The 18,053-nt window shown below is 32.2% G+C and overlaps 2 protein-coding genes across 3 annotated transcripts; one reads left to right on the top strand and one right to left on the bottom strand.

The window, feature by feature from the left end:
- The first annotated feature begins 1,039 nt into the window (after positions 1-1,039).
- LOC133303747 (uncharacterized) lies at positions 1,040-10,455 on the top strand. Of its 2 annotated transcripts, XM_061503713.1 has the most exons (10): positions 1,040-1,171; positions 1,255-1,327; positions 6,723-6,817; positions 7,409-7,477; positions 7,660-7,775; positions 7,871-7,925; positions 8,413-8,533; positions 9,214-9,261; positions 9,673-9,767; positions 9,914-10,455. In XM_061503713.1, the coding sequence occupies exons 1-10, from the start codon at positions 1,082-1,084 to the stop codon at positions 10,013-10,015; spliced, it is 864 nt and encodes a 287-aa protein (XP_061359697.1). In that variant the 5' UTR covers positions 1,040-1,081; the 3' UTR covers positions 10,016-10,455. The 2 variants fall into 2 exon arrangements, with proteins under 2 accessions (XP_061359697.1, XP_061359698.1); XM_061503714.1 differs by lacking the exons at positions 1,040-1,171; positions 1,255-1,327 and adding an exon at positions 5,234-5,820 and having other exon boundaries at positions 6,708-6,817.
- Positions 10,456-11,731: 1,276 nt separating this feature from the next.
- On the bottom strand, positions 11,732-17,794 carry LOC133303762 (probable WRKY transcription factor 12). The gene is made up of 4 exons (XM_061503734.1): positions 17,413-17,794; positions 17,123-17,199; positions 16,522-16,683; positions 11,732-12,055 (listed from the first exon to the last, which is right to left on the bottom strand). Exons 1-4 carry the CDS (start codon positions 17,659-17,661, stop codon positions 11,893-11,895), a joined length of 651 nt encoding a protein of 216 aa, XP_061359718.1. The 5' UTR covers positions 17,662-17,794; the 3' UTR covers positions 11,732-11,892.
- Positions 17,795-18,053: the final 259 nt, after the last annotated feature.

The raw sequence follows: 18,053 nt of genomic DNA on the forward strand, positions 1-18,053 counted from the left end.
AAACACCCTTCATATATATATATATATATATATATATATATATATATATATATATATAATGGAAGGATCCGAACTTTTTTGAATTTTTTTACAAATTACACTATGTTCTCCCGGGAGAACTTAGTGTAGTTTGTAAATAAAAAAGTTTGTAAATATAACCTGTCTCATATATATATATATATATATATATATATATATATATATATATAGGCAAAATGATTTTTGCAGCTGCTGTACCTACAGTTAGCAAGGATCCGCGTCCGAATCCTAGGATACGGCAACGGATCCTGAGTTTTTTTTTTTTTTTTTAAAGTCGTGGGGCCCACTTTTCTGTGTCAGCTATAGATAACATTATCTACGGCTGCTGCAGAAATGTTAAGCCCATATATATATATATATATATATATATAAAATGTTGGTGGAACTCAAAAATTTCTTGCACACTTTTCCAAATGAACTCCCCTTTGCATCCATCATGGCTGGGCCATGATTGGCAACATCCCATGTGAAATGTGACTTCTGTTTTCAAAAGCTTAATTTGAGAGCATTACGGTCGTCCTCGGCTTACACAGACACATGATGTTGTCTAATGCTCACAAAGTTTTAGCACTTTCTAGCAAAAAAGATTATGGGTAATCAAAATTTTAGGGTTTTAAGGTTTCGTTATCAGTGTCCTGATAACACTGATTAATTAATTAATTGACATCTTCTCTTAAATAATGGTTTTTTTACCATTATAACCCTTTATTAATAATTAATTATCAAATTGATCTTCATTATAAACTATTTCAAAAATTTAACCTCCTTATAAAACATAACACCAATATGTCTCTGTTTGACCGTTGACCACCAAGCCTACCCGGGTACACCCCTCCTTACCCGGGTATATTTTGAAATTTTATACCTACCTGGGTAGGAGGGGTGTACCCGGGTATATTTCTTGAGATCTGAAAAATTGTTTGAACTATTTACCCGAATAGGAAGTGGTGTACCTGGATAAATCTCGTGTGTATCTCTTTCCTAAAACTCCACTAAATTAAACTCCACTTCCTCACCTGTTCTCAAAATCAAGGTCCTTTCGATGGCAACAAGATCTCATTCCAACCACAAGTATACCAATCGACTTGCTTCCGAGCAAAGCTCTTATCTTCTTCAACACGCTCATAACCCAGTAAGTCCCTTATTTTATTATTCTCACGTTCCTCACAATATTGCTTCTTTTTCATTTTTCACTCATAATCCATTATTTTTTAGGTTGATTGGTATCCATGGGGTGAAGAAGCTTTCGCCGAAGCACGCAAGCGAGATGCACCTATCTTCTTATCAAGTAATTGAAAAATCTGTTTTGATTCCTTTTTGTTCTTCATTTATTTTTTTTTTGGGGAATTTTGTTTTATGTAATTAACTGCTGCTTGGTGTGTGATATTAATGGCGACTCAATTCGAAGGTGGGTACAGCAATTTACCCGGGTACACCAGTTTCTACCCGGGTAAATAATTCAAACAATTTTTTAGATCTCAAGAAATATACTCGGGTACATCCTTTCCTACCCGGGTAGGTATAAAATTTCAAAATATACCCGGGTAGGGAGGGGTGTACCCGGGTAAACTTGGTGGTCAACGGTCAAACATGGGCAGATTGATGTTATGTTTTTTAAGGAGGTTAAATTTTTGAAATAGTTTAAAATAAAGGTCAATTTGATAATTAATTATTAATAAAGAGTTATAAGGGTTTAAAAGCCCTTAAATAATGATTGAGAATATAAAATATATTAATCCATTTACACATCTCTCGAGTTAGAAGGTATATATCATGAGTCATGAAACACGCAACTTGGCAACAACGAAAGCTACAATGTGGGAAGGTGGTCATGATTTAGTCCCTGATTCATGTGAGTTTATAATTCTTTCAAATCATATGGTCATCCATTATTGAAAGTTTTTACAAGCATTGAAAAACATTATTAATTATCTTTAATTTTAAGAAAATTAAATATAACTATGCATATTTTTACACAAGGAATTCAAGTTTTTATTCTTGAGAATAAGATAATCTCTTTACATATATAAAGGAGAAGGATATTGTGACAACTAAGTTGTGTTACTACCAAATGACTACCAATTAATCTCATCATTAGATCGATTATGTTAATCCAACGGTTATATTTATTTTCATTTTTGTAGGATTATGATTTCCCATATTTAAAGTGAAAGCATTAAATATGAGAAATCATAACCATACAAAGGTGAAAATAAATATAAAGTATTAAATTAAATTTGAGAAACCATGACCATACAAAGATGGAAATAAATATAACCGTTGGATCAACATAATCGATCTAACGGTGAGATTAATTGGTAGTCACTTGGTAGTAACACAACTTGGTTGTCACAATATCCTTCCCCATGTGTATTCTTCTTCTTTTTATAATATATATATATATATATATATATATATATATATATATATATATATATATTTGCACACCACCTTTCATCTCTATCTTCTTCTCTTTAATTAACTCTTCAATTAAATGATATTTCTCACTTTTAATGTTATCCATGGTTGGGGAATTCCACATGAAATTTAAATTGTTAAATTAAAACAAATTAAACAAGCTGAATTCACCCTATTTCAAGCTATATATGTCTAAGTTGCTTCGTTAATTTTTAATTTAAAATTATTATGTGTATATATTATTTATATGATGAATTAGGATTATTTTATATCATGTAAGTTATACTATTTATTTTTATTTCGATTCTATTTACATCTAATAATTCTAATTTATTAATTATAAAAGTCATTAAATAAATAACTAATAACTAAAAATACTTCTTAATTTTATATCTGAATAAAAATAATATATCTCTTATTATAACATATATTTCAAATTAGTTGTAACTTGTAACTGTATCTTTGAATCCTATCATTTACTACGACTCATCATTCAGATTCAAAAATTTATTTGATAATTCATGATTTAAATTATAATCTAATAAACTTGCATGCCACAGTCTAAAATTATTAATATGTCTTGGTTCATAATTAAATCTTAAACTTGCATTCTCTACCAGAACATAGAAAAACATATTCAAGATTTGACTTGGAAATTCATAATTAAATCACAAAGATTTAGATTCAGGCATGGTTCCTTCCTGGTTAAGTTGGCTTGCTTAAAATATGTCTATAACTCTCCTTAAGAGTCATAACTCATGACTTGTGTCATTTCTTCCCTTTTCTTAACATTTATTTCTTAGTTTTTTTTTTTTTTTTGCTTCCAATTGTTTTCTCTTTCTCTTTTTTTTTTCTCAAACGAAACATAGTTTTTTTTCTCTCTCTCTTTTGTTTTCTGAGTTTATAAAAAAATAAAATAAAAATTTTTAGTTTGAGGACAATCGGCCGGCCTACGTGGGCCTACGGCTCGGCCTACGTCAAACTTGACCTAGTATATTTCATAAAATAGGTCGGGCTTGGGCCTTGAAAAAACTTGTTCAATAAATAGGTCGTAGACCCACTTTCACAAGGCCTGACCTATAAGCCTACAGGCCGACCTATATTGTACTATTTATTTTAAATAAAATAAAATAGAATAAGTATGCCTTAAAGAAAAAAACAAAAGATATAAATTTAATCAATTGCAATTATTTATAACTCAATTATATTCAATTATTTTTTAATAGAAATTTGACTATATTTCTTATGTAGGAGGAATCAATATCTCAACATGTTAGATTGTGTATATGAATATATTAAGAGGTTTTTTGGAGAGGTTATACTTACTACAAGCATCATGATCTGTTTGTTGGATTCATATAGTTATTTTAATTTACATAGTATGAATTTGTTTGTTGGATCTGATGAAATATATGCTATTTAGTTTGAGCATTTTGCTTTTGAAAGTGACTTAAATGTAGATTGTGATGAGTTTTTATTGTGATTCATGATTCTATTTGGACGTTGAAATTGTGATTTTTGGTTTAGCAACAGAATTTGTTTGAGTATTTTGTGAAGTTGATTCATGGTGCTGCTTGAAAATTAAAAATTAACAGGCTAACGAGTTAGGCCATGCAATTTATTTTTTTATAACGGGACAAGTCATACTAACAGTTAAACTTGTACTAGGTTTGGGCCAGACTGATTTGAAATTTTTTTGAATAGGCTTGAACTTTTCAGGATAAAGCTTGACCCAATCCAGCCCACTTTTATTCCTAACTGTCGGCATATTGTGTGTTATTTTCTCATTATACATAAGAAAAATTTAAGTAAAAATTTGAGTCGAATATGTTAGACGGTTGACCCATTTAGTTTGTGCATAATAATGATAATAATAATAATAAAATTTAATGTTTGTCGTAAGATAAATATATTTTTTACTCATATATTTATATTTACTCATATATAAAAATATATGGATTCTATATGATGAGCTCATGTAAGGAGTAGAGAGAAATAGAAAATATGAACTACACATATTTTTATATATATGTAGTAAAAATTATCTTGTATAATATGAGAAATATTAAATACATAATAATAATAATAATAATAGAATCATCATATTATCTATCTATTTAATTTTTCTACAGTTACTACCTTTTAATTATCGTCAGAATTAATTTTCTTACATTAAATTTAAATCAACAGTCGAAAGATATAAATTTTTTTATTTTATTTCTAGAGGGATTTTTCTCAACTAATTACATTATTTGTTTATCTTTTTCCACCATTAGTTTAAATTTAATTTAACCTTAATAAATAATAAGGATAAAAAATTAAATAGATTGACTATATAATTGTTTGTCCCCTAATAATAATAATAAGGGTTTTACTATCTTATGTTGTGAGATAAATTAAGTGGAGTCCATCAATTTTAAAAAAAAGAAAAAGAAAAGAAAAGAGATGCACATCTTTTTATGTGAGTGTAAAATAAGAGAGTAATCTTATGCAACATAAGAGTATAATTTCCCTAATAATAATGTTATTTCTAATATTTAATGCTTTCACTTTAAATATGGGGAATCATGACCATACAAAGATGAAAATAAATATAACTGTTGGATCAACATAATCGATCTAACGATGAGATTGATTGGTAGTCACTTGATTGTAACACAACTTTGTTGTCACAATATCATTCTCCGTAAATAATAATAATAATAATAATAATGTTATTCCTATCAGTATATAAAGTAAAAATTGGTTGTGTAAGTAAAAGAGCACTCAGCACAGTCTGTCTTCGAAAAACGCCTCAAACAGAGAGGAGGGGGGCGAAAGATGCGTTATACGTTTTAGAGAGAGAAACAGACTCTGAATTGTAACTGTCTTCTCTTCTTCTCTCAGATCTTGCAAAAACCCTATAATATCAATATCAATAACCATAACAAGCTTCATGTAATTCTTTTCTTTTTTCTTCTTCTTCTTCTTCTCTTCTTCTTTCTCTTCTCTTCTGTGGTGCTTCAAGATTCTTTTCCCTTTCTCACCGTACTTCGCTCCCACCTCCATTTTCATCTTCTTTTTCTCTCATTTTCCGTTTGTTTCCCGGAAAAATCTGCAACCGAATCTATTCTTTCCGTTTTGGTTCTTTCTAGCGCTGTCAAGCCGTTTCTTGCTCTGTCTTTGTACCGGTTAGGTGCTCCTCCTTCCCGCATTTTTTGAGTTGATTGGCGTTTCCGCTTTGTTTGGATTTTTCACAGTGGGATTTTCCGGGAAACTGAGTTTTTCCCGGAAAAATAATGGATGATAGAGGTGGTTCGTTCGTCGCTGTTAGGAGGATTTCGCAGGGTCTTGACCGAGGCAACGCATGCAATTCAACTTCTGGTAAAAAAAATAAAAACAAAATTCAATTTTTCTAACTAAGTTTTCTTGTGATTTTCTCGACTTTCTCTCTCCGTAACGTTTGAATCTTTGAATCGAGATTGAACTCGGGCTTTTTTACTTGCGTGTTGTTTGCGGATATTCAAAATTGCGTTTGTGAATGAATTCATACAGTTACTGTTTTTTAATTTGGTTTTTTTTATTTTTCCCCTTTCTTTTGATTTGGTGGAGTTGAGCTAGCTAGAGATCTCTATCGAGCTCAGTCGACCATGGAAGATGTTGATGTTAGCGTTAAAAGCTGTTTATTATGCTTATTTTTTAGGTACTATCTGTGATGGGGTTATCTCGTAGATCTAGCATTCATGAAATGCAACTTTAATCATATATATTGGAAAATGCAGATACTTTTTATTTTTGCGTGAAGCAGAGCTCTACTGATTAAATGCAGAAAAGTTGAAAATTGTAATTAAAGCAAGCTATTGGCTAGCAGTATGATTGAAACAAAGCCAGTGTCTAGCATAATGATTGAAGCAAAGCCCACTCTACTCTGTGGTTATATTTGCTTACTTGGCCATATTCTTTTTACTTCGCCTCAGCTTTGAGATAAAAAATAAAAATGAAATCTAGAGTAATAGAAATCTAAATATTTTTCAAGCGAGACATCATTTAGAATGCAATAAAAAATGAAAGAGGGGTGAGATAAACAATGAGTCTAATTGCCGTTCAAATAGTATGAGTGCTTTTAGAAACCGAGTTTAACAAAAGCTATGATGTACTCAGGATAATTACTGACTAATAAAACATGATTTCTGCCGATTAAATTGTTATAATTTGTAGCAACAAAACTGGAAGCTCGATCTTCATTTATGGGAAGTTTTATTTTGTTACAGCTGAGTTTGTGACAGGATCAACCGCATGGCTTGGCCGAGGTCTGTCTTGTGTCTGTGCACAGAGAAGAGAGAGTGATGCTCGACCCTCTTTTGATTTAACTCTAGCTCAGGTAATACTTTGTGATTTAATTATTGAAGCAGCCGCTTGATACTCCTTAAGTGATTCTGTTATTTTTCTATTGGCATCTTCCTGCAAACAAATAATAATAATAGTAATAAATGGAATCTTATAATAATGTGACATTTGTAGAAAGATGCTTAATTTTTTTAATGACATGAGCATCTTCTAAACTATTTTCAACAACAACAAAAAACAAAACAAAAGCCTTTTCTAGACTATATGGAATAGACACATATTGAGTTATGTATTTATGTTGACAGATCTACCTTCTTACCAAATAAAAAAAGGTTTCCAATTGTATTCCTGGCTATGTGCTCGTTGTCTTGTTTCTGGATATTTTCATACATGTTGGAAATTTTTGTAGTTATGTGCAACTTATAGCTTCCTCTGAATTTGTAATAGCTGCCATGATACCCATGGTTTTACAAGGTTGGGTTTTTTTGTTTACTTTTTTATGTTTGCTCGTGTTGTATACCTTCTGAGTTCAATATAATATGTCCCTCTCTACTTATTCTTTCAATAAAATATTGTTTATAATTATAGCACAACAAATTCTCAATGCTGAATTTTCAATTCTCAGGAGGAATGTTTGCAGAAGCTACAGAGTCGTATAGATGTTCCGTATGATAGTTCTATCCCTGAGCACCAGGTATCATTTGTATTAATGTTTTTCAAGTCTCTGTAAGTGATGTGACAGTTACTATGAAGTCTTCCAAAGACTTCAACCCATGTTCCCATAGCTTTATGTGCTTCCTATGGTTTATTACCATGTGCACAATCTTGGATCTCTTAAGAATGTAATTTAGATTTGTTTTTGATGCATTATCTCAGGATGCCCTAAGAGCTTTATGGAATGCTTCATTTCCTGAAGAAGAACTCAGTGGATTGATTTCTGAGCAGTGGAAGGACATGGGCTGGCAAGGAAAGGATCCATCAACAGATTTTAGGTAGATATTATTCTGGTTGTTTTCATCTAATGCCATATATTTTCTTCATTATAACTGCTTGTTGGTAATGATTTCTCTTTGTATATATTTGGTAGGGGTGGTGGTTTTATATCATTGGAGAACTTGCTGTTTTTTGCTAGGAATTTCCCGGTATGATATGTTTCTCTTTTTTTGTTCACTCTTTCTGGTGTTGTAATGAACATTTTGGAGCCTTAGTTTTGACTTAGGTTGGCCAAATCTAATTTTTAGATTTAGAATGTTATGAATAAAGCTCCTTTGAATGCCCAAAGAGATTAACAAAGCGGTCATTTTAGTATTTCTTAATAATATGCCTTAAATGCTTAGATTCATCAACATATAATTTTCTAAAATATGGTTTGTCCTCTTTTTCATGCTCATAACCCTAGCTCCTTGCATACTTTCACTTTTTTGGTGTTGAAGTCTTGAAGCATAGACTGCATTTTTCATTTGTAATGACTGGTTGTTTAGTTTGTTTCTTTTAGGGATAGTTATGTATTAGAAACATGGCTGTGATCTTTCAGGTTTTACTAAGACACATTTTTTTAATTTCAGTGAGACCCTTGTCCCTCCAGGGCTAGTCTCTTCATGATAAAACTTAAAACTTTTCGTTTTGTAGAAATCCTTTCAGGATCTTTTACGGAAGCAGGAAGGAGACCGATCAGTGTGGGAATACCCATTTGCTGTTGCTGGTGTTAACATTACATTCATGCTTATTCAGATGCTCGATCTTGAAGCAGGTTTATTAGTTCTCCTGCTATTAAATTTTCTAGTCTGAGCATATATCATGTTTCTGCCTATTGGACTGTGAGGATATGTCAATTTTGTAAAGCACTTCGAACTTTCTACTTAAAGGGCCCATTGAATGTTATATGACATAAATATGCGTATTTTATTTTACCATTTTCTTTTGCATGCTTCAGTATTGCAACAGATACGACTGATCATTATTTGAATGGTTGTTGGTGCCATATTGTAATTCTAACGGATTAGATGTGCCCACCCTACATAATGTGTTTACTTTATTTGAAATAATAGGAGAAGTTTGCCATTCCAATCTAACTCTTACGTTCTCTCCCCACTTCTTAGCATTATTATAAAAAAAAAAAATCATATTATAGAAGTTGTTTTTAAAATTTTTAAAAAGAAATGATATTGCTAGGTCCTTGTGTTTTAATAAATTTTTGTTTTCTCTTGATTCATGCAACATCGGTCCACTATCTTGTTACCAACCTTATAATATTTTCAATTATATTTTCTGATGTGAGATATCATGAGTTTGCATGATATTTAATGCAGGCTGCTGCATGATAGATGTCTTTCATAAGTAATGAATTGAATTCTATGTACCAAAAAAAAAAAAAAATGAATTGAATTCGATTATGATGTTATCTGTTAATAATGTTATTTGCCTTGACAGTCAAGCCACGGACACTGGTGGGAGCAACCTTCCTAAAATTTCTTGCAGGTGATTTTTATTGTTCTCTGCATTATTCTTTTAATTTTATTTTTTATTTTATTTTTTTTTTCGCTTTGGAAGGGAAGCAGAAAGGTTGGGACTTAACCATAACAAAATTGAAAATGCTAAATATTATGATAAGTGATTTGTAAGTTTGTTATGAAGGCTTTTGTAAGGAGCATTTTTCTTCCACTACCTATTTATTTCGTCTTTTTCTCTAACTGTTTTACTTTTTATCTCACCTGATTGGTGCCACATCATTCATAATAGATTTGTGAAAAATCTTTGGTACCACATGGCATTGCTCTAAGAAAACACTTGTGATTACAAGATTATTGCTTTTACCTAGATAGTGGGAGTTGTCATTGTATATTAACTTGCTGTTTCAAGTAACTAAATTAATTTATGGATGTCTGACAGAAAACGAAACAGCTTTTGATCTTCTCTATTGCATAACATTCAAGCTGATGGATCATCAATGGCTTTCTATGCGTGCCTCATACATGGATTTTAACGTATGTATTCTTTATCCCGAGTTTGTTCTGCAGAGATAGGGAAAAATTATGGCACTAGCAAATTTAATTAAAATATAGAATCTTCATAAGATTGCTAGCGATTATCTTTGCTTATATTTATACCTATATTACTTATGTTATAACAGACAGTGATGAAATCTACACGCCGTCAGCTAGAGAAAGAGCTTCTGCTTGAAGACATAACACGGCTAGAAGATGTACCCTCATACAGACTTCTCACCCGATAGATATCAGTGCCTAGTCTGTCAGTCTACTAGTTCTATCTAGAAGGTTGTTGTACTTGATGTGATGCTCGATTTCCATTCCTTGCAATTCAGCATTTAACCTTCTAACGTCTGAGTAAGACTGAGGCGAGCCCAAGTATGATTTCATCAAGGTTCTGGAGGCTGCAGTTAAGCTTTTAATCTAGTTGGAGGATGATATTGTTAGCAGACAACTGCCATGGGAGTCTGAAATGTAGGTTTTCTTGGTACCAAAAAAGATTAGATTGTAATGAATTGTGGTTTGCCTATATATTTCCATGACGTCCATTAATGGGCAAATACAGCTTGCAGTATTGTAGTTCAGGTAGGTGTGCTTAAGTTAGTAGCAGCAGCATCTGCCTGGCCTTGTTTGTGAAGGAATTAATACTGCATATTTGTTTGAGTAAAAGATTCAATGTTTGAGCTGATGAATAGTATTCTAACTACTCTATTTTTGGTAAAAGTATTTTTTTTATTTATTTCATACATGCTTTTCAATCTTCATATGGCATCGATTTATTATCCTGCCCTGATGTTCTATTGAACTACTCGTCTTGAATTCAATTGGCCATTTTACAGTTCCAAATTTTTGCTTTGCTTTTCGAAGAATTCATAATAGTTATCACTACTTAGTCTAGAAGTTTTAATTTAATAAGAGCTGTGCCTGAGCTACTTGGGTTCATGACGAAAATACTGCAAAATCAAACAAGATGTCTCCGCTTGAAATGGTCACCGACTTATATCCTGACCTCTCCAATGCATAATGTGCACATACCAAATACTATACTAGAAGAATGTGATTTTGTGGGCGACAGTGGTAGGCATGAGGGATATCGATGTTTCTCTCAAGCGACTAAAAAAATGCTTGTGCTAAGGTATGTCACTTTAGATGAAAATCACTACTTTAATTCTCAAGATGCTAAATTGAAGATTGCAATTAAGTGTCTAGTTCTGTATCTCCCACGCAAATCCGATAAATTCTTGGAATATTATTCATCATAACGAAAATGATCCTACTACTATAAGTCAGATGAAGGAACGTGGCAAATAACAAAGAAACTGTATATATAGTTATGAATCTGAAATAGAGAACAGACAGTAGGAAACCAGCTACGTCGTTCAAGTAGAGTCCCACAGTCATGATGTTATCTCATTAAAGACTTGTCATTATCAAATGAAGTTACACCGGGTCATCATTCAGTGGTCTCTTTGCAAGAGACTTAGAGCCTCACTCCTTTGATAAATGCAGTCAAGGATCCAAAGTGGATTTCAGCCATGAATGAAGAAAAGAAAGCTCTTATTTTTTTATTTTATTTTTAAAAAAACACACACACATACACACACAAACCAAGTTTTACCATTGAAAGGTTAAAACTATTCAAGAGAAATTGCTGGACATATATAATATATATAACCGTATAATTTTCCCCTCCTACACAAAGCATGTTTTTCATCAACAAAATTTGGCTCCACGTTAATGTTAATAATAAATATGGGAAAAATGTTTGTCCTTTTAAATGACACAACTTATATCCTTTCACTCTCACAAAGAGATGAGACCCACACCTTTATATTTTTTTGTCCACTTTCTCTTCGTTTATCTCTCTTTCTCTCACTTAAAATGACACAACTTTACGTCCTTTAAAATGATATACAATTTTTTCTCAATAAATATATAAACATAAAGAGCTTCCTGAAAAATGACATGATTGAGTTCATCTTTGAAGCAAAGTGAACTTTGTAACAAGTACACGGCAATATCTTATAATCAAAGATTGTCTTAATTTAAGTTCATAAATGCATGTTGATCATTGAAAACGGCATAGCATTTTTTTTTTCTTAATCAGTAATGGAGTGACCTGTTAGAAAGAGGTAAAGCATTCATGGTCCGATGAATTTGAGTCGTCACTAGGGAAGTGATTATGTCTACCTTCATAGGTGGTTATTACCATACGACAATCCTCTGACAGTCGTTCAACCCTCTTCTTCACCCTACAGTTGCTATAGGTGCAGCGGTAGTAACTTCTGCCATATCACAAAATTGAGATGAGATTGATAAATAAATAAGAGTAAATGGAATAAGGGAAACCTTTGAAAGGACACAAGCTTCTTCTGTACTTTTAGATGATTTATATAAAGTCTAACCGGTAAGACTTTGTGTAAATCTGAAAAATTACTTTTTTTTTTCTCTCTTCTCAGTCACATCGCTCACGTGTAAAGTAAAAAAAAATAACTTTACACAAGTCTTATCAGTCAGACTTTGTGTAAGTCACTAAAAAAACACAACTTGTGTCCTTTTAAAGGATATCCACTTAACCCATGGAATAATTCCAAAAATTAGTTTAATATCACTTTTCATTGTCAAATTAATCCTTAAATTGACGTCAATTTGATGATAAAATTATTGGCATTAATTATTAATTATTAAATAACCAATTTGATTTTTTGTGTAACAAGCACTAACATCATGCAAGTTTAATGTGATCATAATCAATTCATAAAGAAATATATGTGAGTGCAATTTAACAAAAGTGAAGAATAATAGGCGTAATAAGCACTAATTAACTTCATGCAAGTTCAATGTGCAATCACCCCTTAAATAAATTATATCTTAAGAGATTGACAACAATGTTATATATAAGAAAATAACTTTTTTATAGTATGATTTTCTCACAAATTTTATTATTAAATTCAAAACTTATATCATATGTTACGAAATTCCACTTTAATCAAACATATTTATAACCAAAATGTCATAAAATTAATGCATAATATACACTTAAAATATTAAAATGGTAATAATTTTTATCATACAATTATCATTCTTTAACCATTTAAAATTAGGCATGTAACACAATTGCTAACCATCACACTTTATTTTAAACAAAAATAAAATAAAATCTTTTTTTATACATAAATCCTTTTTTATAATTAGTCTTAAGGATACTCTAAAAACTTGAGATTATTATATTTTTAATAAAAAAAACAAATAAATTTTACAGGCATTTAAGCCATCCCAAGAAACACAACTCTAACTAAATAGGCTTAAACCAAAAGTGAGATGGTAAAGAATCAATTCAACCCAAAAGTTTAAGCTATTAGGTGAGGCTACATTAGTGATTTTATATATCTCTAACACGATCTCTCACAAAAGAGCCAGTTGGACTTGAAAGATAGATAACGCATCAGTAGAGGTGGCAAAGTGGGCGGCCCGCCCCGCCATCAACTCGCCAAAAAATGAGCCAGCCCGCCCCGCTCCGCTTTTGAAAGTGGGCTGAAAAACTCAGCCCGCCCCGCTCCGTTTGGCGAGTTGGGCGGGTTGACCCGCCAGCTCGAGCTTATTTTACACTGACCCCCCCCTCGGCCCGCCTATGCCCGCCATCAACCCGCCCAAAAATGAACCCGCCCCGCCCCGCCTCGCTTTTCAGCTCTACACATCAGGCTCAATTTATCTGTGCTAAGAAATTTCACAAAGAAAATGAGGGCTAGCAAGGATCAAACATGGGACATCGAGACTCTAGTACCATGTAAAAAATCAATTCAACTTAAAAACTTAAGATGTTGGATGACACTACATTAATGATTTTATATATTGTGATTTTAAAATATTTTTATCATTGATTTGTACAAAGTTATACAAATTTCTTATAGCGAGACACAAGCTTCTCCTATTACAACTCCTCTCTTTATTTCCAATAAAAATAACCAAGTTTGGTACTGCATCTCTTGATCATAAAAGTTCTCGGTTGTTAAACACTAAGTCCCATCATCATATATATATTGGAAAAGTTTTCTGCACCCAGTTCATGAACCTTTGTTCCTGAAGTCATTTCAATAACTTTCCCATCATCCTAATTGCACTTCTAAGTACATAACTTTAAGCGCAATCTTATAATGATGATATGTAACGGAAGTTGAGCTTTCTTAGTTTCAGGATAATGGATATACCACTTTGACCTTTTTGCATTATTGTTCCAAAGTACCTCAAGTAAAATTATTCATCTGTCCCCTCCCATGCACCCAACGGGGAGGCCAAAACCCTTTATAAAAAGAATTTAGTGGATTGACATCACGTCTAAATCTAAAATCATAAAACTATGTATCTTTTTCACTTACGAGGCTTTGATATCAGAGTTTAGAATGGCACATGAGAGCCGAAAACTCTTAACAACGAAAATCTTCACTAATGGACCAAATAACAAATCACGATAAGTGGGCTGATACCACATCTTAACTCAAAATCTTAAAATTGTAAGTCTATGGGTCTTTTGCACTTATATGATCTTCATTTGATCTAAGTCTAGCTTACGTAGGACTTACTTCATCACTACTCATTCACACTTGATTATTTTCAACATTCTCCGCTCAAGTATGAGGCCCAACAACAGGGTTAACATGTTTTCCTATCTATAAATTATTATTTCCTCTTCGGATTAAGTTATAGTTTAAAATTTCATCATGCTACCGCCTTTTTTTTTTTAAGTAATTGATAGTAGTTTTGATGAAAACTGGTGATTTATTTTGTTGATGATTTACGAAAATAAAACTGAAAAGCAGTGGTTGTGTCGCTTGAAATTTTAAAACATACATGTAGGTATGCCACGCCTAAAACTCAGCAAAATTAGAGTTTCGTACGTAAGTGCTGAAAATTATGGAACAAGGCCATCCACGTAGCACTAGATTTTCCTGCCAATTTGTTCTTATAATCCTTATAGAGGAGGGAACTGAGAAAAGGTGCAAGGAAAAGCTAATAAGCACTGGGTTACTTAACAATAAGATTTTTCCTCTTTTAAAATTTTTATTTTACTTTATTAAGACCTCTTGTAAACGGATGCATTTAATGTATGAGTAATCTATTTACCTTCTATATCAAAGCCTAAAACTTGTCTAGATCACCACATTTTTAGAAAGATCCCGTTATGTTTCAATTGGCGCAGTCACACCTAGAACACTGCTTTTTCTTTTACCGTACCTGTAAGTGATGTTGGAACTAACTTAGTCAATTCTTAGCTTTTATATACCCTTAATATATAGCATTAAGGCACATGTCAATAACTGTTTGATTTCCTTTTATAGGATAAAACTTAGGTAAAATTTTTATGATGATGTAACTGAAAAATAATATGTGTTGTTTTTAATGGAGAACATCACTACAAGCGCATAATTAAAGGACTTTATCAAATTTTTGTCTTACAACTTAACATCATCCACAATATATTATGTCAATTGTGACTTAATAAAATTTTATTATCCTAAAACTTGGATTTATGTCGATTATTGTTAAAAAAAAAAAAAAAGATTGAAACTCCGACAGACTACTTTCAATTCAATTAAAAAGTGACGATATGACAAACATTGAGAGGAAAATGACATATTTCCCTCAGATGTACATGCATGTAAAGAAATTGTGAGAACTTTGTATGTTATTACTGTATTTGAATGGAGAGTCCATGCACGAAACCAATAAATCATTTAGATTAAAAGTAATAATAGTAAATGATCTAATATTAATACCAAACTAGAAAAGAAGGAATGTAATAGAAACAATTAAATATGATTGTAAGGTTTCTTAGATGAAAATAAACATACGATTTGGAAAAACATAGATAAATGATTTTGAGTTACAAGGAAAAACTTTACGTTCAAGTGCGACCTTTTTCAGAGATAGATGAATGTGTGGGAGCTAGAAGTTTGTCATAGAAATACCATGACAAACTGGATGGTTTTGAAGTAGAGTACGAAAGAGGGGACCCTATATATACTGCACCTTATATATTGTCAAAACTCTAATAATAACCCACACCAAATATACTCGGTGATATATCTATCCTTATTTGTTTTCTTCCCCCTTATCAATTTTGATTTGAAGTTAAAGCCGAAGGCTCTTTATGTACCAACAATCTTCTCTCTTCAGCCTTTCATATAGTATTGGAAGAAATGGTATATCTTGAATGAGAAATTAAATTTTCCTTATAATACGCTATGGATTCCCCCTCTTTCATTTGTCTCCGTGTGTTAATAATCTTTCATATATGTCTTTTTCTTTTTTTTTGAAAAGAAAAATCCAAGATAAATAACTATAATCTTGTGACTTGAGTTGTGACTATTTGATTGAATTATTCACTACCGACACACATTTTCTAAAAAGGACATTTTACCTTCATTCTTCCGGGAATAATGCCTACGATGTTGCCAGTGTACTCAAAGATACAGTTAACTTATGCATTTCATAGATAGTTTTGCACACCAAAATAAAGTAGGAAAATATTATCCGAATAGACAGCAATAATTTCTCTAATTTTTACGGGTTTCAGCATCTTGATTAGTTTATAGTTTTCTTTTCATCTCTCCCTCCCTTCTTTAACGTTTTGTAATTAATATTATGCTTCAATAATCCTAATTATGGCTTCCAATTTATCCAAAACAAATGCTGCTTTAAATTCAGTTTTGCATATATATCAATAAATCAGAAAGGGGTTAATCAGGATTACCTTGGATGAAGGCTATTCTTGACAACTTTCTGGCCATATTTCCTCCATTTGTAACCATCATCAAGCACATCTACATCACTTCTTGTTTGGAAACAAAACCTTGGTTCTCTAAGCTTCCTCCTTGTTTTCACCTTGCTCTTCTCTGTAGCTCCACTCCTCCACCTACCACAATTAATACGTACAATAAATAATATAATTATACTTTAAAATATTAATTCACCTACTTTCATCTCTGTTAATGATCTATCTTAAATTAGAACACGGTTAAGCCTTAAGATAAAAATAGAAAAAGTGATATGTTTGATAGAATATGCGAGTCAGTGATGCACTACTAGCTAGTGGATTCGAGTATCAATAAGTATCAAGACTTTTTGAGCCTTTGCCCTTGCTCCTCATAACCCAAGACACAAAAGAAGCAAACCCTTCCATATAATGGTTGTAGAGTATATATCATTCTTGTCGGAAGCCTAATGAACAGTAACTTCTTAATTAGGTATCTAAATAACTATTTACGTGCGTGCACTGTGTGTGTGAGAGTGACATGAGGGGAAACATAAAAATTGTAAATAGGGTAATGAAATTGAAGAAGGAAGAAGGATACCATGAGTTGTTGTCACCATCACTGGCATTTCCAGTGAAATTTTCATCGTTGCCAACTTTGGGATCCAGATTTCCCACCTAAAAGTTTATAGTACCATAAGCAAAATCGTTTTAAGGAAAAATGATGAAAAGAATACCCTAAAATCGAAAAGGACATAAGAAGAAAAAAAAAAAAACACAAAAGTAAATAAAATTCATAACAAATTATTATAAGGGTGAAGGTTATAGAAGTTTTAGTTCTTTTATTTATGAAGATTAATGAGCAGAAGAAGTACTCTCGAAGTGAACAACCTGGTCGTTATTCCAAGTTCTGGTGACAAGTTCGTTATGACTAAATCCGATGGTTGTGGTGGCGGCGGCGGTGCTGCCAGAGTTTAAGGATTGAGAGAGCTGAGAAGATTGAGATTGTGCTGAGGGTGACAAGAATCCAAGGACCTGATTTTCTTCAAATTGAACAAAACCCATTTCGTTCATGGCTTGTGGGGTGTTGGTGAATGAAACTTGAAGCTCGTAGTTTGGAACACCTCTCTCTCCTTCCATATCTCACTTTTGGATGATTCGAACTTAGATTCAACACACTAATTGGCTTCTTTTTTCTTTTCTTTTCTTTTTTGCTATTCTTCTTCTTAGTCTTCTTCCTAGCTAGCTAGCTATCTCTTCCTCGCGTGGAGAATACCTCAAGTTCTATTCCATGTGAACGTAAAGAACACAAAGAATGGGTAATATTTCAAGAGTCCGGGACAAGGGTTTTGTAGTTTGGTCAACGCGCTTCTATAAGTTTCTTGGAAATTATTCCTTTCCTTTTTCTTCTATGTATTCTATTCGGATCCAAGTATTGTACTTATTGTCTCTCTGTTGAATACACGTGCACATTATGTCCTCCAAACGTTTTCAAGGGAATCTGTCTCAATTGGTGCGAGATGAATGGAATC

Source organism: Gastrolobium bilobum, unplaced genomic scaffold, assembly GCF_033153095.1.
Source record: "Gastrolobium bilobum isolate Gb01-03AN ecotype WA unplaced genomic scaffold, APGP_CSIRO_Gbil_v1 utg17830, whole genome shotgun sequence".
NCBI lineage: Eukaryota > Viridiplantae > Streptophyta > Magnoliopsida > Fabales > Fabaceae > Gastrolobium > Gastrolobium bilobum.

What these genes read in the sequence shown, in the direction of transcription:
- LOC133303762 (XM_061503734.1), bottom strand. Translation starts at nt 17,661, where the DNA reads ATGGAAGGAGAGAGAGGTGTTCCAAACTACGAGCTTCAAGTTTCATTC. An exon ending in GATGGTGACAACAACTCATG is followed by an intron (nt 16,684 to 17,122) that starts GTATCCTTCTTC and finishes TAATTGTGGTAG; the next exon opens with GTGGAGGAGTGGAGCTACAG. An exon ending in AAGAATAGCCTTCATCCAAG is followed by an intron (nt 12,056 to 16,521) that starts GTAATCCTGATT and finishes GTGATATGGCAG; the next exon opens with AAGTTACTACCGCTGCACCT.
- LOC133303747 (XM_061503713.1), top strand. Translation starts at nt 1,082, where the DNA reads ATGGCAACAAGATCTCATTCCAACCACAAGTATACCAATCGACTTGCT. An exon ending in TGCACCTATCTTCTTATCAA is followed by an intron (nt 1,328 to 6,722) that starts GTAATTGAAAAA and finishes AGTTTGTGACAG; the next exon opens with GATCAACCGCATGGCTTGGC. An exon ending in TTGATTTAACTCTAGCTCAG is followed by an intron (nt 6,818 to 7,408) that starts GTAATACTTTGT and finishes TTCAATTCTCAG; the next exon opens with GAGGAATGTTTGCAGAAGCT.